The sequence below is a fragment of the Onthophagus taurus genome, chromosome 10 (genome assembly GCF_036711975.1).
Source record: "Onthophagus taurus isolate NC chromosome 10, IU_Otau_3.0, whole genome shotgun sequence".
In the NCBI taxonomy this organism is placed as follows: domain Eukaryota; kingdom Metazoa; phylum Arthropoda; class Insecta; order Coleoptera; family Scarabaeidae; genus Onthophagus; species Onthophagus taurus.
Window position 1 is genome coordinate 1,691,385 of NC_091975.1, and position 25,185 is coordinate 1,716,569.

Consider the following 25,185-nt stretch of genomic DNA (forward strand, 5'->3'; position numbering starts at 1 on the left):
ACTGGTCAAATTGAATAAGCAGGTAATTTTTTAATTATTTTTTTAATAAATTCCATTGCTTTTAAGTAAATTAAAAAAAAATCTAACAATTTAAAATTCCCACCATAACCTGTGTTTCTGTCAACGTCAAAAATCTTCCAAAAATAGCAATGCTCTGTTTATTGGTTTATTCTTGTACTGTTACGTTTCGTGTTACGTTAAAAGGCGTATTCAAGGACCCCATTTTAAGCGGGGCGCCTTTACAAACACCAACACTCGACATTATTAGCGAATCTGAATAGGTAAGAACAGCGTAAAGAAGATCCAAAAAAGATCAGTTTTTTTCATAATTTTGAAGAGCCCCCTTTTTTAAAAATGTCTCCGACGCCTATGCCCGGGTAAGCAAGTCTCAAAACAATCCCACAACCGCTTTCAAAATTACTTTCATCTTATCACAGATAAACTAATATTTGTTATTAAGACTGATAAGATATTAAAGTTAGTCTCATTTTTTCCTCTTAACACATTCACTCGCATCATGTATAAGTTTCCAACGCACCCAGATGCTTCTCCTAGCACTCCAAATTTACCCCCGCACATTGAAAGTGAACTTTATAAACGTCGTGCACGTTCTAAGGACAGTTTGAATTTAAGTGATGATACTTATTCCACATATTTCGATTATGACACAATTTCTCAAGACATAGAATATCATTCGCAAAACGGGAGTGGTTTACTAATAATTGCTAATCCAAGAAATAGTCAAAATACTGCTAGTTCCAATCAATCCAATAATGAGGTTAAAAAATTACAAATTGGGTGTGTTTTAGGTTATCTAATTTAAATTAATATTTACATATAAAAAGATGGTTATTAATTAATTTTTGTGGATGTTTACAGAATCGCCAGAGGGATGTCTTTGGATAACATGGTTTGTTCAAGATGTGGGGATGGTTTTGAACCACAAGAAAAAATTGTGAATTCAACTGGAGAATTGTGGCATCAACAATGTTTTGTGTAAATTCATTTCACTTCAACTTAATTAAAATTTGTTGTAAATATTTTAATATTTTAGTTGTGCCCAATGTTTTCAAGAGTTTAAAGATGGTATTTTTTACGAATTCGAAGGTCGTAAATATTGCGAACACGATTTTCAAGTTTTATTCGCGCCATGTTGTGGAAAATGTGGTGAATTCATCATTGGACGTGTTATTAAAGCGATGAATGCTAATTGGCATGTAAAATGTTTCCTTTGTCACATGTGCAAAAAGGAACTTGCTGATACCGGTTTTATACGAAATGCAGGTCAAGCTCTTTGTCATGAATGCAATGCAAAAGTTAAAGCTGATAAACTTGGAAAATATGTTTGTCATAAATGCCAGTAAATATATATACAAAAGAATTTTTTAAACATTATTTAATTGTTTATATTTTTTTAGTGGGATTATTGATGATCAACCTTTAAAATTCCGTGGGGAAGTTTACCACCCTTACCATTTTAATTGCACAAATTGTGGAATTGAGCTCGATTCAAACGCAAGAGAAGTTCGGGGCAGACCTGGTTACACAGCAAATGAAATGAACGAATTATATTGTTTGAGATGTCACGATAAGATGGGAATTCCAATTTGTGGGGCATGTAGACGTCCCATCGAAGAAAGAGTCGTTACAGCTTTAGGAAAACATTGGCATGTTGAAGTAATTTGAACCCAAATCATATTAAAACGACTTAATGATATTTTATAATTTTTTTTAGCATTTCGTTTGTGCTAAATGTGAAAAACCTTTCTTTGGTCATCGCCATTATGAGAAAAAAGGTTTGGCATATTGCGAAACTCATTATCATCAACTTTTTGGGAATTTGTGTTTCGTTTGTAATCAAGTTATAGCTGGAGATGGTAAACATTTTTTATTTTTGAGGTTATTATTTAATGTTTTATTTTAATTTTGTAGTTTTTACGGCTTTAAATAAAGCTTGGTGTGTTCATCATTTCGCTTGTTCAGTATGCGACCAAAAAATGAATCAAAAAACGAAGTTCTTTGAGTACGATCTGAAGCCTGTTTGTAAGAAATGTTACGATAAGTTCCCTTCAGAGTTAAAGAAGAGGTTAAGAAAACAACATAATGCTACACCACAAAGAAACGAACAGAATTAATTTAACTGTTAATTTGTAAACTTTTTTTTTAATTAATTTTATTAATTTTTAATGTAAAATGTATTAACGTTCGCTTCTTCATAAAATTTTAGTAAGAATATTTTTGCAGTGCCTTAACGTATTCAATTAGAAATTGGTGCTAATTTTAATCAATGTAATTTTTTAACACTTTTAATAAACAAATTATTGAAAATATCTTATTTTTTTATTAAGTTAAAAACCTGATTTTTGACACGTAGTTTTAGCGCCATCTATCAATATTGTTACAAAAAGAGAAATTGTAACAAAAAGGGTTGTTTAATCATTAAAGTCAAAGTTTAAATGAAACAACATTTAACAATTTTTGAATATTAATTATGGATAAATTTAAAATGGCCTCGATTACAAAAAAAGAGTTTTCATTCTTAAGGTATAAATACGCATGCGCAAATAAAATTTAAATTTTCAAAGTCACTTGGAAACGCGTGAAATTAGCATTATTTGAGTTCAGTTCATTTTAGGTTATGCTGCTGTCAAGATCTTTCAGAATTTGTTGTTAAAAACGTTATCAAACGTGAAATAAACGTTTGATTGTGGTTTTTCTTAGTGGTGTTATGTTGCTAATTGAATAGTTTTTATTAATTAAATTTTATCTCAACTTAATTTATAGGTTAGAATTGTAAAGAACGTAAGTTTTCGTTAAGTTTTTCTTCAAACCTTCTCTATCCTGTTGAATTAAAAAAAGGGAAAGTTGTTATTGTTATTGGAACGGAAACAACAATTCTTTTAACGATTTCCAGTTAATTTAGATAAGGATGATTCATTCTGCGTGTTCCAGTTAAAATAAACCTTTTAGTAAATGGTTAATAGTTCAAAGATCAAATTTGTGGTATTTTAGTTTGATCATTTTTAATTATTAGTCATTTAAATCGAATACTAAGATAAAAATCGTTATCTTATCGAGTTTCCATTCCAATTCAAATTGTTTTAAGAACACAATAAGAGCTTATTATATAATATTTGAGTACGTTTTGTACTTGTTTTACCTTATTATTTATTTTTTTAAGCAATATAAAACGTGTTATAAATACAAATATCTATAAAAAGATTCAAGGATTTCATGTTAAAATTTTATTCATTACTAATTTTTCTTCTATGATTAACACATTAAAATTTAACACAAAAGAAGATAACATAATTATTAAACTACTGATATGGGCCATAAAATGTTGCTGAATCATTTCATAAAATTTAATCGTATATTTTTTTAGGTTTATAAAGAAATGGAATTAAAATTAATTTTCTTACTAACATTGTTGTTAATAAATAATGGCTATAGTGAGGAAGAATATGATGAAGAAACTGAAGAAGAGAAATTAGAGAGGATAAATACCGAATGGGCCTTTGTTTTGTACGACTTAATTGATTATTATGATGAATATTCAAATGTTAGAAGAAATTTTTTATTGGGGACTAACTCGTCTAAAGAGAAGGTTAATTTTTTTCTTAAATTTAATTATTTAAAAAATTAGTTTAAAATGTCGATAAAGTAGGAAACGTTTTTTTATAATTATATTCTTTATTATACCACATAGCCACAACGATCAACAAATTTATAAATGTAAAAATTATTTCTTTTTAATGCGTGAGTGATGAATTGATTCGAAATATCATAATAAAGTTACCGCAAAATGATATTTTGAAAAATGTTTGACAGCACTTAGTTCACAAAACCGCCGCTTATTTAATTAATAAATTTATGTTTAATTATTAATTCATTTTCAAATAGATAAACGCCGAATTAAAGTATAGTAGATATTTAAGAAGTCAATCGAAAGATATGGCTACAAAAGACGCTGATAGTATTCCTTCCGAATATGTTAATATGCACCAAATGCTATTAAAACCAAATAGTGCAATGTTGGAAGATAACGATTTATTAAAGGTGAGTTTATTATCTTATTGTGTTTCTTTTATCTTTTAATTATTTTAATTTTGCTAAGTTAACGGAATTTTCGAATGGGGTTGTGGAGAAAATAAGAAATAATTTGGTTCAAGATCCTAATAATACAGAAAAATACTTAAACCGACGAGAGTATGAAGAAAAATTGGGTTCTTCACGAAACTTAACTTATTTAGAAAAAATTTGGAGTACATGGAATGAAAATTTAAATATTACCGTTAATTTTACAGAGATTTTATTTTTACTTGAAAAAACTGCCAAATTAAACGGTAAAAAATCCTATTTTAGTTGAAATAAGAAATTTATTTATATTTTTTAGATAACTACGATTTTATTCAACATTGGGAGGATTTTGTTCAATACCCCAACGCTTATGAAGACATCAAAAATATTTGGGTGGAGATAGAGCCATTTTATAAAGAATTTCATACTTTTGTACTTGATAGACTCAATAATTATTATAAAACGAATTTCACATACATCCCCGTTTATTTAACTGGAAGTAAATTTGGTGAAGATTGGAGTAATTTGGCTGAAATAATTTTACCACATCAACAAATTTATCAAGATGCCATTTTAACGCTTCAAGAAAAAGTAAAAAGATTTATTGTTCCATATTTTGTTTTAATTAATCATTTTTAGAGCAAAAAACATGTTTATCAACACTGTAATAAAGTTGCAGAAACTTTAAAGTTTAAACACAACCCAGAAAGGTTTTGGAAAAAAAGTAATTTTAATACAAATGTATGTCCAGGAGAAGTTATTTCATTCTGTTCAGAAGAATATTCAATGTAAGATTTAAAAAAATTACAAATCATAATATCTCCAAATATTTTTTTTTACAGATTATTAACTTGTAATAAAACCTCTTGGGTTGAGTATCTAAATACACAAGAAAAATCGTTTGAATTAGGATTAAAAAATGTTGATTATACCTCTCTACCTTACAGAGAAATAAAATCTTCCTTTGTAGAAGAAGGAATAAAAAGCTTAGCTTCAACAATAGCAATACACAACATGCCTTATGATGATTTCACCGAACAAAACGCATTTTCGACTCATTTAAATGCAACGGAAAATTTATTTACCGCAAAATTATTAGTTGCACTCAGAGTTTTGCCAAAATTAGCTTATTATTACACCGCGGACACTTGGAGGATTAACGAAATCCAATATCCAAGTGAAAATGTCGTTAAATCTTGGTGGGAAGAACGAATGAAAACGCAAGGTGTCGAAGGATCAACAAACAATGAACCAGATTTTCTTCAAGACGAATTTATAATTCGAAATGAGCCATACTTGGGGAAATTTTTAGGAAATGTTTTACAATTTAACTTATTATCATCGCTTGATTTAACTTTAGAACAGAATCCAAGTATAATAAATCAACTTCTTGATAACGATTTTCCATCTGTTATCAAGGACATCCCATTAAAGACACCCACAGAACTTGTTTCGTGGCATTGGAGTATTGATCAAATATATCATTATGAAATTCAATCATATTTTTCATCTTTGCAAGAATACTTTCAAACAGCCCCATTAGAACCTCTTGCATTCGTACCTCGACAAAAACACAAAAAAGAAGATGTAGTAACTACAACAATTAGCGTTGCGGACTTTTTAAACACAACTACTCCAAAAGTTAATGTTGATTTATCTAGAAAGATTGTTGATGAAGAAAAAGAATCTCCAAAAAATGATTCAAATAATACAAATGAAAAGACTGGTTTAGGACATGGTTTTTATATATTAATTACAATCGCAGCTTGTGCTGTTATTATAGTTGGATTGTTAATTTTTAAGCGATTAGTTAAAATGAAACGACCAAGAAGTAATAATCGACGATTTCAAGCTTAAAGTAATATTTAATTATGCGATAACTTATTTATTTATAGATTGGATTGATCGACGGGTGATTTTTATTTAGTATTATAGAATACACATTATATCTTTCACATTTCTTGTAAATAATCATTACCACATTACATTTTTAAGGTTTACCAACAATCAAACTAATTGAAAATTATTGTTAATGATTCTTTTTTTATTCTATTTATGAAGAAATAAAACTATATTGATAAAAAATGTTATTAATATTATTATTTAGCTAGTGAAAACGCCATCTATTGGTACTTTATTAAAATTAAAACAATTATAATTTAAATTTTTTTATTATTTAAAATCGATTTTATTATAATGTTGATAATTTCAAAATATAATCAATTTAATAATTGTAATTAATAATGCGGAAACTATAAAATAATACAAAAATAATTAAAAAAGAATTTTCGCCATCTATCAATCATTTTCTCAAGTTACCAAGTTACAAAAATTATTAATTTGTTATAAATTTATTGTCATAACCTTGTTATTACATTAACATAAACCGTATCAATCCTAATTTATTCAATTACTTTATTAAGTGGATTAAAATACAGCATTTTAAGGAAAGAATTAATTGACATAAAGCAACCCCATCTAGATTCTAATACTTTAAATACCGTCTACGCTGTTTATAAACCGATGCTCACTCGTTGTGTGTATCTCATATTATATGAGCGCGTTTATGGAGCTCTTAAATTGAAGAAGTTAAGAGTTTCGATTCGGTGGTGTTGTTTTTCTTATAGTGAAGAATCGTTATTAGTGTAGGTGGTATGCAAGGGACTCAAGGGCGTCGCGTCGTCGTTCGGGCGTCGTTTATTAGACGCTCTTTTTAAGGCCGCCGCTGTCAACTTACCCGGAGGGGTACAACAAATGGCGACCGAGAACAGTGAAGCTTCTTGCGATGCCGATCCAAATTTCGCCGTCATCTGCGGTTTCCTCGAACGTTTCGGGGCGATGTGCGGTCTTAATAACATAGACTTTTTGGATTTACAAGAAATGCTCGAAAATACCCAAGAAGGTTAGTTAGAAATTAAGTAAATAAATTTTAAAAGGTTAATTGTTATTGTTGTTGTTTTAGTTCCTCAAGCACTTATTGACCTTCACATAAAGTTATTGAGGAAGGCGAGGAAGTCTGTATCTTCTGAACGTTGGGAAAGGGCACTTATAAAGCTTTGTCACACTACATATTGTAGTAAAGACGGATGGGAATTGGAAAGGTTTGGTTATAAAAAAGCTAGGATTGGATCTAAATTGAGGATTTTAAAGCAACTACTTGAGATGCAATTTGATTATAATCAAAAATTTAAAAATGATATTAATAAAATGTCTGCTATAGAACTTCGTTCACAACCAATTGGAAGGGACTCTTCTGGAAGGATTTATTGGTATCAATGTGACGAATCATGTCGAATAAAAGTTTATAAAGATGACCCTGATGATGAAAGTTGGTCACTTATTGCAAAGTAATATATATTTTTTTGATTTAACTGAATATTTAATGTTTAAAAATAATTTACAGAGATCGCGATGGTTTAGTTAACCTAATCACACAATTAAATAATGGAGATTCCACCAAAAGCAGCTCAGAACCTGTTAGTAATGAAGATAGTAACAGTGTGGAGGTTGTTGAAAAACCCATTTTAGATACAGGTCAAAAATCGAAAAATCCCAAATCCACAGTTGACTTGAAAATTGATGAGTCTGATAACGCCCAAAATCAAACATTGAAAACTCAAGATTTAGTCAATGAAGATCAAAATGATTTAACTGATGAAAATTCAATTGATGATGAAAATGTTCATGATAAAAATGTTGATGGTGTAAATGATGATGAAAATTTCCAAAGTAACGAAGGATTAGATTTAAGTATAAAATCGAAACCCTCAGTTTTGGATCAACCAAAAAAGGAGTTTATGGGTATTAAAGGAAAATATATAAGGGAGGAAAGTGCGAGTGTTTCTGTTGGAAAAGCAGTTAGAAGCGCAAGTAAAGATGCTCTATCTTACAAAAGACCATTAGAAGAATATGAAATCGAAGAACCCAAATGTATAAAACAACGTAGAATGAATCGGCCAACACTTTTAATTAAAAAAACTCAGCAAGAACCACAAATTGAAGAGGAATCTGACGAAGATGAAGATGTTGATGAAGAAGAAGATGAAAATCTTGATGAAGAAGAAATCGAAGATGAGGAAGAAGAAATGGAGGAGGAGGAGGAGGATGAAGAGAATGATGAAAACGACGAAGTTGGGGAAGAAATTGAGGAGCCAATTATGTTAATTCGGGGTCAAGGAAACGGACACTCAAATAAATCTTGTCCTATAATTGTAAGTGAGGAAATCGAGGATACTTTTTATTTTTATGGCGCCGGGAATGGTTATGATTGTCAAACCGGAAATGAATCGACCGGAAAAGATGATGACAAAACTAAAACTGACATTAAAAATGACAACACAAACAATGATATTCAAGAAGCTTCTAAAAAATGCCCCGAACAATCCACCAGTTCATTCTTTTTCGGTTCAAAGACATTCACAATTGGTGCTTCTTTAAGTTTTGGAGCTTCAATTAATGCTACTCCTTCAAAGATTAATGATCAGCCTTTAAATGTTAATGAAGAATCTTCAAAGATTAATGATCAGCCTTTGAATGTTAATGAAGAATCTTCAAAAATTAGTGATCAGCTTTTAAATATTGATGAAGTATCTGCAAAGATTAATGATCATCCTTTAAATGTCAATGAAGAAGTAGCAAAGATTAATGATCAGTCTTTAAATGTTAATGAAGAATCTTCAAAAATTAATGATGAGCCTTTAAATGTTAATGAAGACTCTTTAAATATTGATGTAAATGAATCTGTAAAAGTTAATGATTTAAATTCGACTCATGTTCCTGAAATTGTAGATAAATTATTAGACAATAATGATGTAAATAAACCAGAACATTCCAGTGATGTAATAAAAGAGATTCAAAACGATGAAAAAGTACAAGAAAATGAGAAAAATATGACTGAAGAAGGTACAAAACACGATGATAAAAATGAATTAATTGTTAATGATGCATTAAGTAAAGAGAACATTGAAGAAAATGATACAGAAATAATTGATAAAGAATTGAACAACGAAAATGAATCACAAAATAATAATTCTACGAGTGAGGTGGAACCAGAACTTCAAAAAGAAGAAGGAGAAGAAGATGATATTGAATCTTTGGAACAAGAAACTAAGATGATTTCTCTTCATGATGACTCAACCGATGGAAAAATTGAACAACTTGAGCGTGACGCACGAAATATCTCTTTAGATGACTCAAATTTAAGTGAAGGAAAATCAAATTTGGAAGAATGTATGAAGGGAAATGAGGAAATTGAGATTGTTGGGGAAACAAATTTGACGAGCGATCTTAATATTAAAGAAAGCGATAAAGAAATTGAGGAAAGTAGTGAAAGATTAGTTCCGGAAAGCCCAACTAGAACTGAAAATGAAGAAACTAAAGAATCTGATGGAAAATTTGTTGGCGATCATACCGAAGAAAAAGTGGAAGAAACGAATAAAGAAAATGATGAGGTCAATTTGGAAAAATTACAAGAAAAAAGAGATGAAAAATTGGAGGAAACTGAAGAATGTGATGAAAAATTAAAAGATAAAGAAGAAGAAATAGAAATAATAGAGAAAAATGAAACATTAGAAAATAAAGCTTTAAGTATTGAAGAAAAAAGTACAGAAAACCAAGAATTAGATCATTTACAAGATTGTGGTGAAGATAATAAAGAAGTAGAAGATAAGATTGACCAAATTGAATCAATCTCTAAAGAAAAAAACTTGAATGTGGAAAATGATTCAGAATTACAAAATTTTATAGAATCCAAAGAATTAGTAATAACAACTTGTAAAGATAATAAAGAAAATTTAAAAGAACCTGATGTTATTGATGATCAAATTGAAAATACACAATTTAATAAAGCAGAAGAAGAGGAATCACAAAAAGAAGAGCTTCAATCAAATCATGAAACGTCTGATAATTCAGAAGTCTCCATCGAAAATCAGCAAAATGAAGCAATTCTTATTGATCTATCAACAAAGTCTACAAGTTTGAATGAAGAAAGTAATAAAGACTCAAACGATAAAAATGAAGAATGTGTTTTAATCGAAACAAAAACGAATTTGGTGTCAACAACTTCCGAAAAAGAAATTTCTTCGGACATAGTTAATGTGGATAATAATAATGATAGAAATCGAGTGTTAAAAATTAATGATGTGCCTTCGAATCAAATTGATAAAGATAATGAGAAAATAAATGACTCTGATAATGAAAATTTAAATGATGAAAACAGTGATGTATTATGTCAAAGTGAAAATCAAATTAATTCCTCTCTGGATATTGAAGGTGATGAACAAGAAGAAATCGTTCAAAAATTATTAAAAAGTGAAAAGGAAAATGAAATTTCTAGAAAATCGCCGATCGTTGAAGAATTAAAAGAAACTGAATTGATTAATTCCAAAATAAATGTTTTATCCGAAGAAAAAGATGACGAAATAATTAGTTTTAAATCAAATGATATTGTAACTATGGCAACCACTAATAAAACAGAAAATCTTGAAGATGACAGTAAACATAACCTTAAAATTGATAACCTAAAAGAAAACGAAACAAAACTGTTGGAAAAAGCAACTGAAGTTATTGAAATAACCGATGATTTAGATAAAAACACTGAAATTGAAGAGGTAGAATCAATTTTAAATGATGTTGTGGAAAAATGCGCCAAAACTGACGAAGAAGCTTCAATTCCTATTATAAATCTTGACGACCAAGACGATTCTCCTGACTCGGATGAACCTGAATTAATTACTAATTCGCCTTCAGAAAATTCTTCACCGAATGTCTCAAAGGAAATTTTTATTGATGATGATGAGAAAGAATTTAATGCAAGTGAAAATGTATTAAATGTCGATGAAAATGAACTAAATCTTGATAAAGATGAATTAAATGTTGATAAGGATGAATTAAATGTTGATAAAGATGAATTAAATGTTGATAAAGATGAATTAAACGTTGATAAAGATGAATTAAACGTTGATAAAGATGAATTAAATCTTGATAAAGATGAACTAAATGTTAATAAGAATGAAATAAACCTTGATAAAAATGAATTAAATGTTGATGAAGATGAATTAAAAGTCGTTGAGACAGAATTGAATATTGATGAAAAAGTTAATAAAAGTGTTGAAAAAAATCAAAAAAGAGTTGATATCAAAGGTGGTGGAGATAATGATGACGTAAAAAATGTTAAATCACCTGCTCAGGATGAGATAAAAGAAAAAGGAGTTGGAGTGAAGAAAAAGGTCGTTAAAACGAAAGATGTTGATGCTAACGTTGAAAATGGAGAATCTTCAACACAAGAACCAATACAGGTTAGTTAACTTCAAATGTTGTAGAGTTTCTTTAGTATTTTGCTCGAGTTGTATCTTGCAAATTAGTAATTGGTAAATTATCATACAATAACAAGAGAATTTGTATAAAATTTACTCCTATTTTATGTTTATGTAGTGATATTTAGGTTTGAGGTTAGCATTATTTTAATGTGTCAATTTTATGTCAACATAGCGACATCTGGAGGAGATAAAATTTATTTACTGAAATTGTAATCGATTTAAATCTGAGTAAAATTGTGGCATAATTCTGAGCTGTCAGGATCTCGAAATCGACGCTGATTGTTACTGAGCTGTGAAAATTATTTTTTTAAATTTTTAAGATTTTGAAGTTAGTTCAATTGGAAATTTCTTCATTACCGACAAAATTTGCTTTAATTTTTTGCTTATTGTGACGAAAATTAGATGTCGTTAGTTACTGTATTCTGAAAAATTCTTTGACAGGTGAAGTTTCAATTTAAGGTTATAACGCTTTAAAAAGAAACCAACAATTTTTTTGGGTTCTCCATTTACCATCTATTTCACGTAACACACCTAAAGTATGCATTTTCATCATCGAAACTTCACTGAACCCTTTAAAATAATTATTAAATTGTCGACTTTTTTAATACAAGTTAAGTAATAATAATCCTTTTTATTTACTAAAATTATTTCGTTAGTATCACTTGAAATAGTTCATGCGATTAGCATGCCGCAATCTTTATCAAACAATTCGCAAAGAATTCACAAAGTGTTTGTGTATTGTCTATAAATATGGTGTTTATTATTTACTACAATTACTTACTGATAGAATAACGAATTGGTAATCGGAGTTTACCACGTTACGGCGCAAGAAAGCTAAAGCGCATGTGTAATAAGAATTAGAAGAGTTCTGGACAGGTTCTGACACTTGTTAAGCAAACTATAATAAATAATATTAGTACGGTATGCCGAAAAATGTAAATCAAACCAAATTACAAACACATAAACAATTTGCGGAGGTTAGTTTTCTTAGATTTATTCAAACTTGTTTGTTTTAGTCGGCGATTTTTGTGATAAGTTAGCTATTTTACATTTAATTTATTTTTTATATAGGTACGAAGAAGTACCAGAAAAAAAGCGGGCGATGCCGTAATTTTACCTGAATTACCTAAGATGAAGCGTCGTGGAAGATCGCACCCTAATTACAATGTAAAAAATGCTACACAAAAATCTACCGAAGAGGAAAATCCCATCGAAATACAATCGAAACGATCAAAACTCACTAAAAATTCTTCGTCACCATCTCCAAGAATTGAAACCGAAAAGAAGGAAAAAAGAAAAAACGAAACGAAAAAAGATAAAGATGAAACTAATGTAGAAGAAGGTGAAGCGAATATAGAAAAGGATGATGTGATGAATGAAGGTGAAGGAAAGAAAGATAAATATGGGGCAAAGGAAGATATAGATGGAGTAAAGAAAGATAAAGAAGAAGCAAAAAAGGATAAAAATGAAACTAAGTTAGAAAAGGAAGAAACAATGAAAGAAAATGATAAAGCAAAAAAAGGTATTGTTGCAAAGAAGAAAAAAAGAGATAAAGGTGAAACAAATAAAGACGAAGATGAAATAAATAAAGATAGAAATGAAACAATAGTCGATATAGACGAAACAAACAATGATACATCAGAAGAAAAACCAAAAACAAACGGTCCATTTTTATCTTGCGTTAACATCCAAAAATTACAAGAACCAAAACAAAGTACACCATCACCACTTTCTATAAAATCAGCAAGTAGTGATGATGATAATAACATAGATGATTTACCAGAGATGATGGTTGAAACTATTCATGACGCAGACGATGATCCAGAAGAAGTGGATGATGATGATTTCGACGATTTAAATGATGATAACAACAGTAACGATATCATTTTAATTGAAGATGATGGTCAAAACGATAGCGATGATTGCGTGGAAGTTACTCCAACAGTTAAAACGATGACTTTGAGTACATTTCAATTGGATGTAACAGATTCTCCACCGAGATCTACGAAAGAAGTGGTAAGAAAAAAACGGACACGGGAAGATGTCGAAAAAGGTGGTGGAAGTAACAACGGTAATGACGATGACGAAGAAGTTTTATCATCAAAGAAACGAAAGTTAAGAGGAAAACGACAAGTTGATAAAGATTTAAGGAGAAGTGTCGAGGAACAGAAGAAAAAGGAAACGATCAGCAGCGAGGATGAAGATGGAGAAAAAACGAAAGAGAAAGAAATAGTTGAGGCGAAAAAGAAACCGCCCGTTAATAAGGGTGGATACAAAAGGAAAAAGACCCTTTTGGGGTTGGATATTCCCGAATCAATTGATTTCTTAGAAACAACTCCTGGAAATGTACGACAAAGTCGAAGAATCGCTCAGTTAAAGATTAGGGAGGAAGCGGAAAGGCGAAAAATTGAGGAGATGACGATGATGGACGTCGAAAAGAAACGAAAAAGTAGCAAAAAAGACGAAGATAAAGATTATAAAGTTGAAAAGGTTAAACATAAAAAATCAAAAACCTCAACTCAAGAAGATGAACCCATTCTTATACAAAGCGACGATGAATCTGAATTGAGAAAAAAGAAGAAGAAGCGGAGGAAAAACGTTGATCCAAGAAAAATTTTTGATGAAAGTAATCCATGGAGATCCTCAAGCGATTCAAGTTCAAATGAGGAAGTCGCAGAAGAAGAGGAAGAGGAAATTTCTGATCCCGGAAGTCCATTATTTAAATCAGACCATGAATTTTCACCAGAAAGTGACATAGAAGGTAAATTTTTATATTTGTTGACAAATTAAACATTAATTTATTTCATTTAAAATTTTTAGGAGGCGAAGAGGTGCAACCATTAAAACGCGCAAGAACGGCTCGTAAAGAAGATGATTGCGAGGAAGTCGACGATTGTTCTTGTCAAAAATGTGGCAAAAAAGATCACCCGGAATGGATTTTGTTATGCGATGGTTGCGAAAATGGCTGGCATTGTTCTTGTTTACGTCCGGCCCTTCTTGTCATTCCCGAAGGCGACTGGTTTTGTCCACCATGTCAACATGTTATGCTTGTTAAAAATCTCGAAAGGAAATTGATCGATTTCGATAAAAAACTTGCCAAGCGGCAAATTGTTGTTCGACGTCGTGAACGTTTAGCGTACGTTGGTATCAGTTTAGCTAACGTACTTCCGGTTAAGAAGTCAATTCAAAATAAAGATTTACCAGTAATGAAAAAACGTGCTAATAAAGTCGATGAAGAAAGTGAAAGTTCAGACTCTGAAAGCAGTAACGACGAAGACGAAAGTGGAAGTGAATCTGAATCGGATAGCGAGGATGAGCCTATTTATCAATTAAGACAACGCAGGCAAGCACATAGTTATCGGTTTCAAGATTATGATGAATTAATTAATTCCGCTATTCGAGATGAGATGGATGCTGTGAAGGGAGCTGGAAATCAAGGGAAAGGTAAAGATATTTCGACGATTGTTAATGCAAAAGACGAAGAGAAAAGTGATGTAACAAAACCGCCAGAAGAAGTTTCTGAAGAAAACTCAGTACAAAAAGAACCTGAAAAACAAAGCGAAAAACCAGAAAATATTCCCGAAGTTTCAACTGAAATTGAGCACAAACGCACCGAACAAGAATCTGACGAAGAAGAAGACGAAGAACCAATTAAACCAGCTAAAAAATTAATTGGAAGGAAAAAACCGAGAAAACTAAATAGTTTAGATGTGAGTAGCGAAGATGACGCTGATTCCGACGAAGACTTTAAAGGATCAAGTTCGGATGAGGACGAAGATGATTACGAAGAAGATCTCGGCAGTGATAGTAGCGATTATGGTGGTGGAGGTAGGAAAAAAGGACCTGTTCGTCGATCGACAAGGGCGAGAAGGTCACGTTACGATAGAGATTTTATTAACGATGATTCCGACGACGACGATGAAGAAGAAGAAGAGAAGAAACGAAAAAAAGGTGGTCATAGACCGTGGACGGAAACTGAGTCAGAAGAAAGCGACCAATCGTGGGGTAGAAGAAAACGAAGCAAGAGAAACAACGTTTCATCTTCATCTCCGAAGAAACGAAAACCAAAAAAATCAAAGAAACGTTTCGACGATTCCGACGAAGACGAGCGCCACGTTAATAAAAAGAAAAGGAAAATTAAATACGGCGGGTTAAATGATGACGAAGATGATGACATGGAAATCGGGCGAAGAACTCGAGGAAAAAAAATTAATTACGCGGCCGTTTTAGCTTCGGATAGCGACGATGACGAACCAAAAAAACCAAACGAAAAACTCGAAAGCGACGATGATTTCGTTGCCGAAGACGCCGAACAAGACGAGGAGGATGATGAGGCGCTCGATGAAGAAGAAATCAAAAAGATCCAAGAAATTAAAAACAACACATCCAATTTAGAGCCACCTAAAATTGTTATTCAATCAAATGTAGTCGTATCCCAACAAAATGTATCAGAAAAAATAAAAGAAAGCGGTGGAAACCAAGACGAAGAAGAGGATGAGATCAATCCCATTGAAGCTATGAATCGAAATTTGGAAGAAATGGATGAGGAGGAAATGGAGAAGTTAATGGAAGAAGAGGAGTACGCTAATAAACAACTCCAATTAATGGCATTGCAATTAGAAAAGGAGAAAAAGCGAAAAGAAAGAGAAGCACAAAAGAAAGTACATGAAGGCGATGATGAAGAGGAAAAACCTCCACCGAAAATTCCTCAAAAACGAGGGAGAAAGCCTAAAAATTATAACCCTAATAATGATGGAGTTCCTAAAAATCCTAACGAAATTTTATCATCAAACCCACCCAACTTAGATATAAATCAACTCAATAATCCAATTAACTCCTTATCGGAAACGGATTCCCCAAAGAAACGACGTGGACGTGGTAAAGGGAAGAAAACGTTAGAAAAGGAAGCCGCGGCTGCTGCTGCAGCGGCCGCATCAACTCCTGGACCACCCCCGATTGTTGTTCCAACACCGAATGAAAATACTACTTCGGAAATACAAACGGCTAAATTAGCGGTGGCGGCTCCCCCGCAACCTTTCGCACAAACACAACCGGTTCCTTCGGTGATCACGAGGATGCTTCAAGGGGGGCGACCGCCAGGAAATTACGGCCAAATTGATGGGTTTTATGGCGAACAAGCAGTTGCTGGAGAAGCGGGACCTCCACCTGGAAATGCTGCGATGCCACCCGCACCACCTATTGTGCCACCTTACATTCAAGGTAAGTAAAAAAAATTTTTTTAATTAATTTTTAATAATGAATTAATTAATTAATAAATTAGGGAATGCTCCATCACCACAATATCGACCGCCTCCAGCTCCACTATTAAATCCTTTCCACCGGAGTAGCCCAGTACCAAACCAACCCCAATTAAGATTAAGACTCCCAGCGCCGCCGCCACCACCACCACCACCTGGAGGGATATATCAACATCATTCGTTGGAAGCACCACCTACCGGAGGTGCGTCGGTGGTTATACCACCAACTGGGAGTACACCTGAAGACGGGGAATCACCGGTTACGGTGCCACCTGAATCAGAAGGTTCCTCTAAAACGGTTGAACAACCCCAGCATCCTAGGCAACCACCTCAACCAACACCACCGCCACCGCAACTGGCACCGAGATTTGGTACACCTCCGGTGGTGCCGCCCTCATCACATATCAGGATGCCGTATCAACCGTCTGTACAGCACCCGACCAGTTACTTTTATATGCCTCCGAATATAGGAGGGGAAGAAAACATGAATTATCCGTACGGGGAGCAGTTTTCGGAAACGAATTCACCTCAGGAGGCAGCTAAAGGATACGAGGAAGAGAACAGCGGTGAATTTGGGGGGTTGGTGTCGTACTTTTCGAGCCAAAGGGAAGATGATTTAGATACATAGCTAGAGTGCGGTTCGGAAAATATCGAATAGAATTAAATTATTTATTTTTGTTTTATATTGAAAAAGGACGATTCTTTTTTTAGTAACTTTTTATTTTTTACCTGTTAGGAGGAAATATATATGTATATGTCTTATATATATTTATATTGTAAATAATTATTTTTTTTTAATAGGCTACTAATCTTTGTAAGATCTTTGTAAGAGGTGCCCCATATGTAGGTGTGTATATATTTATTGTACATAATATAAGTTAAGATTTATAATATGTTTGCGTTGCTAATAACGTTTAGAATACATATAGTTAGTGAAAAGGGAAGTTTATATACACAGTATTTATTAATGATGCAATTTACTTGGCATTAATAAAAACTATGTTTATGATAAAGGTATATACACATATATACAACATTATGGTGTAACATCGCCTTTCATCCACTCCAAATTAATAGTGCAATTCTTTAAAAATGTATTACTTCCAATAAGATATTTTTTTATAACAAAAATAAAGAACATTTTACCCATCCCACAAGTGAATGAATCTATAATATTATATCGATATTTTCTACTATTTAAGTATTAGTTATCTCTAACTATTACCGATTCGTTTCTTGTAATAATTTTTCTTTATTTTGTAAATGCACATATTAATAAAATAACGTGGAAAATTTACTTGGATAAATTTCGACGTTTAAATTTCCCCCCTAAAAAATTTTAGTTCCCCCGTGATGGCGCATCTTCAAAAAACAAAATTCCCTGTGCAATCACACTGACAGGTGACAAAGTGCAACAACAAATTTATTTCTGTACAAAGTATATTTAATTTAATTTATTTAAACTTTCTTAAGACAGTAAAACGCATTTATCGAATTCGCGGTGAAATGTTCATCAAGTTTTATCGACCAAACTAGTCACGTTCGTTTTAAACATCACAACGTCAGGTAAATAATAAACTTTCTTTAATATTTCCTTTTTAATTGTTTTAACTTAATTTAAACATCACAAAAACGTTTCTTTTTATGATGAATCATAACAACCTTGAATAAATCATTTTAGATTTTATTTATCTTAAAATTTAATTAAACTAATTTGTTATTAATAAACCTTTGTATAAAATCATTTTTAATCAAGTTTAAGTGATCAATAATAATTTTTTGATTAAATATTCCTATTTAACCTATTTAACATAATTTTGAGGTTAGGTTGAATCTGTCACTTAAAGTGTAAGGTTAAAAAAATCATTTTAATTTTATTTTTTTAAATTAAGAGGTAATTTATGTGTTGAATTAAAGCAAAAACACTATTTTAACGTTATTATAAAAATATATAACATTTAGATATTAAATATTCCTATTTAACATAATTTTGAGGTTAGGTTGAATCTGTCACTTAAAGTGTAAGGTTAAAAAATCATTTTAATTTTATTCTTTAACATTAAGAGGTAATTTGTGTGTTGAATTAAAGCAAAAATACTATTTTATTTATAACAATTTATAAGAATATATAACATTTAGATATATACAAAAAAAAAATTTTTTTAATTTTTAGGTTATGTTATAAAATTGTAACAAATAATAATAAATAAATGTTTTAAATGATCAGTTCTTTAATTTTGATTTAGATTAAATGGCTTACAAATCAAATCAAGAGCATTCTAGTTACATGGATGGTGTGAAAGTGAAAATTTCAGAACGTTATAAACCTCCACCGAAAATAACGTTACCGATGGCATATTCACAACGAATAGAAGTGAACAAACAAATTCGCGATAACATTCCAATTTACAATTTTAGTTTAGAGCGAACGGTTAAAGAGAAAATGAAGGAGTGGAAAGAGGCGCGTGAAAAAATGATAATGGAACAGAAGGAAAGAATCGAACGTATAAAAGAGGCGAAAGAGAAAGAAAAAAATATAGAAATAGAATTAAGAAAAAAGAAAACGGACGAAGAGGATAAGATGGAGAAAGGAATAACTACGAAAAGTGAGAACGACTTTTCAAATAATTATAATAATTTAAGAGATTCATCGATGTTAAAACCAACTCAAGCGAATGCTAATATTTTAACACCCACTCCGTTAGGAAATTTAACGCTTGGTTCTTATACGTGTAAAACGGTAGATAAAAGTCCGTTTAACATTTCAGATTTTGATCCAGATACGTCTAGTCCGTTTGATAATATGGCTTTAAAAACTATAAACGATATGGCAGAATTAGCTTTGGTGTTACAGAATGAAGAAAAAATTATACCAACCTCTTCTTTGTATTCTTATAATAATCCCGCTGTATATACACAAACTTATCCTAACAATACACAAAGTTATTTATATCAACCTTCAACCTCATCAAATGCATACAATTTTCCAAATTCAACAAATAATACTTACCAAACGACCACTATTACAACGCCTAGTAATGGTTTATTGAAATATTATGATCATTTAAATCCGAATTTTGGACATCCAATTAATTATGGGAAAATGGTTGACAATAATATTAAAATTAATAATACTGTCCAACTTAATAGCACAGTGCCTGATATCATGAAGGCTTTGCAAACCGAAATTGATAATAAATACTTAAATTTGAATAATGTTACTTCTATCAATAAATCTAGTCAGTTAGTCGATTCTTTATTACAAAATGAGGCGAAAGTTGAAGACGAAACGTTTAAGAACATGCCAGGAGACTTACAAAAAATGGCTAAAGAAATTAATTCCATGGGATTTCCTTTAGATCGAGTTATTCGCGTTTGTAAAATAATTGGAGATGATCATAAAAAGGTAAGCATTAAAGTTATGTTTCTATTATATTATTTTTTTGTGAAATTTTAGATTGTAGAGCACCTTTTGGCACTATCCGACTTATTAGATTTGGGATTTCCTGAACAAGACGTATCGAAAGCTCTTTTAGAATGCAACAATGATAGAGATAAAGCTTTGGATCGGCTGATATTGTAATAACGACTGCGTATTTCCACATTTTTTTTTTGTTTTAATTAACGTATGGTATATTTCGTAATTATTTATTTTGTACATAAAGCGATAAGAAACGAACTCATTCGCCCACACACACACACACCTGATTATACTAAATAATAATTATCATCGAATAATTAAAATCGTTTTTATCTGTATATTTGTGATTATCTTGAAAACACTACATAAAAGGGGTAGATGTATGTAAAGGGATAAAAGATATTATTTATATTAAAAGAGACTTAATAAATGTTTAAAACAATTTCATTTGGATGAGGTTATTTTTATTTTATTAGCCCAATCCTATGTTTGGCCATCGCAAATTTTAGCGCTGCCCTCTCGTGCTAGCTCATCTGCCGTTTTATTGCCAGCAACCCCATAATGACCTTGAACCCAGATCAGAGAAACTCAGTGTGTTTAAAGTTCTTTTAGTCATTAACCAGAGGTGATACTGTTTTCACGATCTGCAGCGCCTGGAGAGTGGCTTCATAGATAGCTACAAGCCATAGTGAAGAGGGGCGATTAAAGTTAGCGTTATGGTTATCGCACCAAATTTTTTTTTTAAGTTATATTGAAATAAAAGATTTAAAAAAACAATTTATTCTCATTAAATATAAAAAACATCACAAAAAAATTAGTACTCTTCTTCATCAGTGTATGCATTAGTTTCTATGTCAGTCTCACTTTCTGTTTCATCATCAGTAATTTCATCGCCATTCAATGATTCATAATCTAAAACTTCAGCATCAGATAAATGGGAGTTTCCTTCAATAAACGAAGCGAACCTGTTAACAATAAACCCACAAATCAATATTAATAAAAGATTTTATTTGATTTAATAAAATGAGGATACCTCAAAGATGTTTTATTTAACGAAAATTTATTTTAATTATGAGCGAGGTGTAGGTTATTTTGTGGGGCAATAGGAGAAATTCATGGAGAGATGGGAGATGAGAACCTTCGGGTAACTTCCATACCTTTTCACATCTTGTAATTTTAAAGCAGTCTTCCATTGATTACAATCAGGACTCGAGCAGAATTCTCTTAATTCATTGAGTGCTTTCGCCGTGTGTTTAACTCCTTGATCGTAATACTCATCGTTTGATAACAGGCGAACTCTGGGGGGAAACTTCCGTTTCCAATAAGTTTTCGATTTTGAAACCCACGATTTTGGAAAATTATAAACCACTAAAAGTATAACAATTTGACCCATTGAGGCTTCATGGAATTCACTGCTATTAAAAATTAATATCAAAGAAAGTAATTGTAAGAACCATTTGATTATGTTTTGGGTTCTTGTGTTGGTGATGGGACCAAAACGGTAACACACTAAAAGAAAGGTAGATTAAAAAAGTAATAAGTCATTTTAATTTCGTTATTTACCGACAAAGCTTATAAAACCTGTGATAACAATGTACCATAATAAATAAGTACGATAGAACGTCATGATTACTCTCACATTATCCCAAAGCATTTGTAATAAGTACACACCAAGAGTCCAGCCTCCAATAACGACTCCATACATGAAAGGTTTCTAAAAAAAATTAAAATTTAATTTATTATTGATAAAAATAATATTTTGTTACCTTTGGAAATAATTTACTAATAAAGTAAACTAAGATGAGAAATGAGGCGCACACCCCCAATGAAATACCACATAAATAATAAAAAAACTGATTTTTGCTTAATTTTGAAGCAGAAACAAATAAAATAACCCCAAAAATTAAACTCAAAACTTTGCAATAATCAATACGTAACACATTTAATTGAACCGCATATTTTTCTTTGCTATAAATCCCCACACAGCTTTGATTAAATGGATCTAAGTTAAAATATTTATTTTTCCATGAAAATAAATTCAATGACCAACTAGAACGATGCTCCATGTACTCCTTAGTCACTTCATCAACCGTTCCACCTTCATAATACATAAAATTATCAGATTCATGTTTAAATTGCATCTAAAACAATAAACATTAACTCTGTTATTAATCACAATTTGTGCAATCTTACATTGACACTTTGCCAAATGTTAATAATGTATTTTGGACGTCCTTTATAACAAAAGATGTTAAATTCTTGATTTCCTTTTAAATTAACAACATCGCCGGCTGATAAGTAGCGACCTAAAAGACGATAACGACTTTTTAGCATCATAACCTCAAAATTTAAAATTACGATCGTAAAAACGATTTTACTCACCGGGTATCGTGGACAAGACGCCGGTGAAGACGAAGGCAAACGCCACAAATACCAAAAATAACGTTTTTGTGTGCATCTTTAGAAAAAATTAAATTAAAAATTAAGAAAAAATTGTCACAAAATTTAGATCTACAACCGTCGCATGATGCCAACTTTAAAAATTTAATACCAACATAAAATAAATTTAGTAAGAAATATTTTTTAATATTTTATTTATTCAAAAAAATGTAATTGGATAACACATCATACAAAAAAGAGTCACAAATGATATAATTTCTTAACATTTAATTAAAATTTCTTTAAAATTTATGGCTTACCAATTTAAAATGTCATTAACATAACCTATAATATAATTTAAATTAAATTACCTAATCAGTCAATAAATTCATAAAAAAATACACCAAAACATAAAAATACACATAAAACTTTATAAAGTAAAAATTAAATCGAGATCATTTGAAAAGAATCAAAAAATTCCAAGCTGCCGAGTAAATATTCTTGGTTAATTTGAGATTCTCCTCCTAAAATCCGTCTTTTTTTAAGCTTGTTCTTTTTATTCTTAATTAATAAGCCCGTTTTTTTGTTCGTCGATTATTTAGTTTTTATGTACCTTGAGTTTTTAAGCTAAAAATACTCGTAAACCGAAATAATTTCAGGTTAGAATTTTTAATAATTGATTTAATTACTCGTTTTATTTTTTGAGGATACTTTCTACTTTGTGGAAGCCCAAATTGTGATTGTGTGGCTTGCTTTGCGTGAGTATTCACATATTTCAGTGTTAATTCATTAAAAACTACCCCTTTTCATTAATTTTATTAATAATCCTAATTGTGCATTGTCTTTACTGAGCTATGAGCTTCACTCAACGTTTTAAATAAAAAAATTGATTAATAAAAATCTAATCCAAGGCACAATCTATTCGTTATTAAGAAAACATTGCCTACCCTCAAACACCTTCAATTTTTGTTAAAATTCCACCCAACCCAACGGATTAAACTCCCTCAAATGAGTCTCGTTTATTGCTTTAGTATATCCCCATAATTTCATTGCTTCCGAACAAATCATCTGTATCTCTTCAACTTCGGAAAAATTTAAATCGTATCTCCAGTGGAATGGGGCACTTTTAGAATCTCTAAAAGTACTCGAAACGCCTCCAACGTTCGCTTTTGTGTGAGTATCGAGAAATTGAAGAACATCCGGGTGTAAATATAACCCAAAAAACTTAAAAATATTTCGAACATAATCATATGGATTTAATGATAAGTCTTCGTAACGAATTGCCCTGTAAAAAAAAGATTTTGTTACAAGGTTTATTTGCTCATAATTAAACAATTAAATCATAAGTTTAAAAATAAAATCCTTGGGTGTCATCATTTATTTATTTTCTATTTATAATCAAGGACGAATTTTATAATGAGGATTAGATCACTAAGTTTATATTTCAAAGAAAATCTTACCGAAATCTATCAGGAAATAAAGCTTGTAATTTAAGAGCCAAGTGATAATCTTCAACTAAATCATCGCAGAGTACTTCAGGTTTATCACAATCGTCAATACCTGGACACCAATCACGATGTTTTCGAGATTGCAGTGTACCCCGAGGATCTCTCACTAAAAGGAGTATTTTTACGTTTGGACTAAAATTAAAAAAAAAAATTTTTAGGTTATGTCACAAAAAAATTGAGGTTAACTCACTCATATTTTAATAAATTTTTTCCCAATTTTAAACTTAATCTAACCACTTTCATTGATTGAAACGGGAATAATTTACAAAATTCACTTAAAAATGTTGAATTAAAACAAAACCGTGGGTACTGTTCACATTGATTCCACAATCGATGATTATGTGTGAATAAATTATAATGTGATCGTCCATAATGCAAATAATCACCCAAATCTTTGTAATCACATGCTAATAATTTCCTTAGTGTATTCAACGCTGATCTGGCTAAAGGCGGACCACGTACTCTTACAATTCCGAAATGTAACAATGGTTCGTAATGGTAATAATTTCCAGGTAAAGCGTTAAGTACGTCGCCTAAAAAAGTCGAACCCGACCTCCAAGTAGTTAAAATAATTGATCGTAGCGGTGTACCCCCATAACTTAATTGATAATCTTTGAGTTTCGCTCGTTTTTTAAAAGGAAAATTAACAAAATTATGTTTCGTTAAATCATCTTGTTGTTTGATGATATCTCTTATGGTTACATACGGAGTGTAATTATTAAAAATTTCACGAATCTGTATAGGTTCCGTATACTTAACGTTTCTCACATATTGGGGTTGTTTAACATTCTGATTTAATAGTAAAAAACCTATACAACATACCAGTACGATGGCGAATCGAAAAAACGCCAATCTACTAATCATTTTTAAACCATCTCAGAAACGATTTAAAACGAAATCTCTCAATGGCGATACTCTAAACGGTTTAACAAACATTATTTCTTAAATTAAAACACATTAATGCACCGAATATAAACACATTTTATCTTTTATCAAAACTTTTTGTATTGCGGGGGGCACTTTGTGTATGTCAGTCGTTTTTGTGACAATTCTGCGGAACTACGGATGTTCCATCTCTTTTTAACGTTAAGATTTCATGGGGAAATGGTATTTTCCGTCTCTTTTTATCACGATAAACATAACCTATCTTTTGAATAATTATATGGTTTTGTCATTTGTTGATATGTAGGCAACTTAATTTACTTATAAATTTGTGAAGTTGA

At 31.1% G+C, this 25,185-nt stretch overlaps 6 protein-coding genes across 8 annotated transcripts; 4 read left to right on the forward strand and 2 right to left on the reverse strand.

The window, feature by feature from the left end:
- Positions 1-25: 25 nt before the first annotated feature.
- LOC111428416 (LIM zinc finger domain containing stck) lies at positions 26-2,330 on the forward strand. 3 transcript variants are annotated; one of them, XM_023063918.2, is made up of 6 exons: positions 26-281; positions 880-996; positions 1,055-1,360; positions 1,419-1,677; positions 1,736-1,877; positions 1,933-2,330. In XM_023063918.2, exons 2-6 carry the CDS (start codon positions 893-895, stop codon positions 2,133-2,135), a joined length of 1,014 nt encoding a protein of 337 aa, XP_022919686.1. In that variant the 5' UTR covers positions 26-281; positions 880-892; the 3' UTR covers positions 2,136-2,330. The 3 variants fall into 3 exon arrangements, with proteins under 3 accessions (XP_022919686.1, XP_022919685.1, XP_022919684.1); XM_023063917.2 differs by having other exon boundaries at positions 169-377; XM_023063916.2 differs by lacking the exon at positions 26-281 and adding an exon at positions 494-798.
- A 293-nt stretch (positions 2,331-2,623) lies between these two features.
- On the forward strand, positions 2,624-6,132 carry LOC111428427 (angiotensin-converting enzyme-like). Its single transcript, XM_023063928.2, has 7 exons — positions 2,624-2,802; positions 3,386-3,607; positions 3,904-4,059; positions 4,118-4,346; positions 4,397-4,671; positions 4,720-4,868; positions 4,923-6,132. Exons 2-7 carry the CDS (start codon positions 3,398-3,400, stop codon positions 5,935-5,937), a joined length of 2,034 nt encoding a protein of 677 aa, XP_022919696.1. The 5' UTR covers positions 2,624-2,802; positions 3,386-3,397; the 3' UTR covers positions 5,938-6,132.
- Positions 6,133-6,600: 468 nt separating this feature from the next.
- On the forward strand, positions 6,601-17,951 carry LOC111428348 (uncharacterized protein PF3D7_1120600). The gene is made up of 6 exons (XM_023063833.2): positions 6,601-6,982; positions 7,043-7,427; positions 7,484-11,375; positions 12,468-14,157; positions 14,217-16,616; positions 16,678-17,951. The coding sequence occupies exons 1-6, from the start codon at positions 6,835-6,837 to the stop codon at positions 17,280-17,282; spliced, it is 9,120 nt and encodes a 3,039-aa protein (XP_022919601.2). The 5' UTR covers positions 6,601-6,834; the 3' UTR covers positions 17,283-17,951.
- Positions 17,952-18,041: 90 nt separating this feature from the next.
- On the forward strand, positions 18,042-20,517 carry LOC111428349 (ubiquitin-associated protein 1). The gene is made up of 3 exons (XM_023063834.2): positions 18,042-18,220; positions 18,901-20,060; positions 20,112-20,517. Exons 2-3 carry the CDS (start codon positions 18,906-18,908, stop codon positions 20,235-20,237), a joined length of 1,281 nt encoding a protein of 426 aa, XP_022919602.1. The 5' UTR covers positions 18,042-18,220; positions 18,901-18,905; the 3' UTR covers positions 20,238-20,517.
- Positions 20,518-20,839: 322 nt separating this feature from the next.
- LOC111428256 (nuclear envelope integral membrane protein-like) lies at positions 20,840-22,599 on the reverse strand. Its single transcript, XM_023063698.2, has 6 exons — positions 22,458-22,599; positions 22,269-22,381; positions 21,842-22,216; positions 21,639-21,789; positions 21,233-21,584; positions 20,840-21,040 (listed from the first exon to the last, which is right to left on the reverse strand). Exons 1-6 carry the CDS (start codon positions 22,531-22,533, stop codon positions 20,890-20,892), a joined length of 1,218 nt encoding a protein of 405 aa, XP_022919466.1. The 5' UTR covers positions 22,534-22,599; the 3' UTR covers positions 20,840-20,889.
- Positions 22,600-23,211: 612 nt separating this feature from the next.
- Positions 23,212-25,074, reverse strand: LOC111428341 (carbohydrate sulfotransferase 5-like). The gene is made up of 3 exons (XM_023063824.2): positions 24,153-25,074; positions 23,915-24,094; positions 23,212-23,739 (listed from the first exon to the last, which is right to left on the reverse strand). Exons 1-3 carry the CDS (start codon positions 24,824-24,826, stop codon positions 23,424-23,426), a joined length of 1,170 nt encoding a protein of 389 aa, XP_022919592.1. The 5' UTR covers positions 24,827-25,074; the 3' UTR covers positions 23,212-23,423.
- Positions 25,075-25,185: the final 111 nt, after the last annotated feature.

Coding starts and splice junctions, on each gene's coding strand:
- LOC111428416 (XM_023063916.2), top strand. CDS start 518: ATGTATAAGTTTCCAACGCACCCAGATGCTTCTCCTAGCACTCCAAAT. Junction 1,678..1,735: donor GAAAACATTGGCATGTTGAA/GTAATTTGAACC, acceptor AATTTTTTTTAG/CATTTCGTTTGTGCTAAATG. Junction 1,878..1,932: donor TCAAGTTATAGCTGGAGATG/GTAAACATTTTT, acceptor TTAATTTTGTAG/TTTTTACGGCTTTAAATAAA.
- LOC111428427 (XM_023063928.2), top strand. CDS start 3,398: ATGGAATTAAAATTAATTTTCTTACTAACATTGTTGTTAATAAATAAT. Junction 4,060..4,117: donor AAGATAACGATTTATTAAAG/GTGAGTTTATTA, acceptor AATTTTGCTAAG/TTAACGGAATTTTCGAATGG. Junction 4,869..4,922: donor TGTTCAGAAGAATATTCAAT/GTAAGATTTAAA, acceptor TTTTTTTTACAG/ATTATTAACTTGTAATAAAA.
- LOC111428348 (XM_023063833.2), top strand. CDS start 6,835: ATGGCGACCGAGAACAGTGAAGCTTCTTGCGATGCCGATCCAAATTTC. Junction 7,428..7,483: donor AGTTGGTCACTTATTGCAAA/GTAATATATATT, acceptor AATAATTTACAG/AGATCGCGATGGTTTAGTTA. Junction 14,158..14,216: donor ACCAGAAAGTGACATAGAAG/GTAAATTTTTAT, acceptor TAAAATTTTTAG/GAGGCGAAGAGGTGCAACCA.
- LOC111428349 (XM_023063834.2), top strand. CDS start 18,906: ATGGCTTACAAATCAAATCAAGAGCATTCTAGTTACATGGATGGTGTG. Junction 20,061..20,111: donor TTGGAGATGATCATAAAAAG/GTAAGCATTAAA, acceptor GTGAAATTTTAG/ATTGTAGAGCACCTTTTGGC.
- LOC111428256 (XM_023063698.2), bottom strand. CDS start 22,533: ATGCACACAAAAACGTTATTTTTGGTATTTGTGGCGTTTGCCTTCGTC. Junction 22,382..22,457: donor CGTCTTGTCCACGATACCCG/GTGAGTAAAATC, acceptor ATCGTCTTTTAG/GTCGCTACTTATCAGCCGGC. Junction 22,217..22,268: donor ACATTTGGCAAAGTGTCAAT/GTAAGATTGCAC, acceptor TTATTGTTTTAG/ATGCAATTTAAACATGAATC.
- LOC111428341 (XM_023063824.2), bottom strand. CDS start 24,826: ATGATTAGTAGATTGGCGTTTTTTCGATTCGCCATCGTACTGGTATGT. Junction 24,095..24,152: donor AAAAATTTATTAAAATATGA/GTGAGTTAACCT, acceptor TTTTAATTTTAG/TCCAAACGTAAAAATACTCC. Junction 23,740..23,914: donor TTATTTCCTGATAGATTTCG/GTAAGATTTTCT, acceptor TTTTTTTTACAG/GGCAATTCGTTACGAAGACT.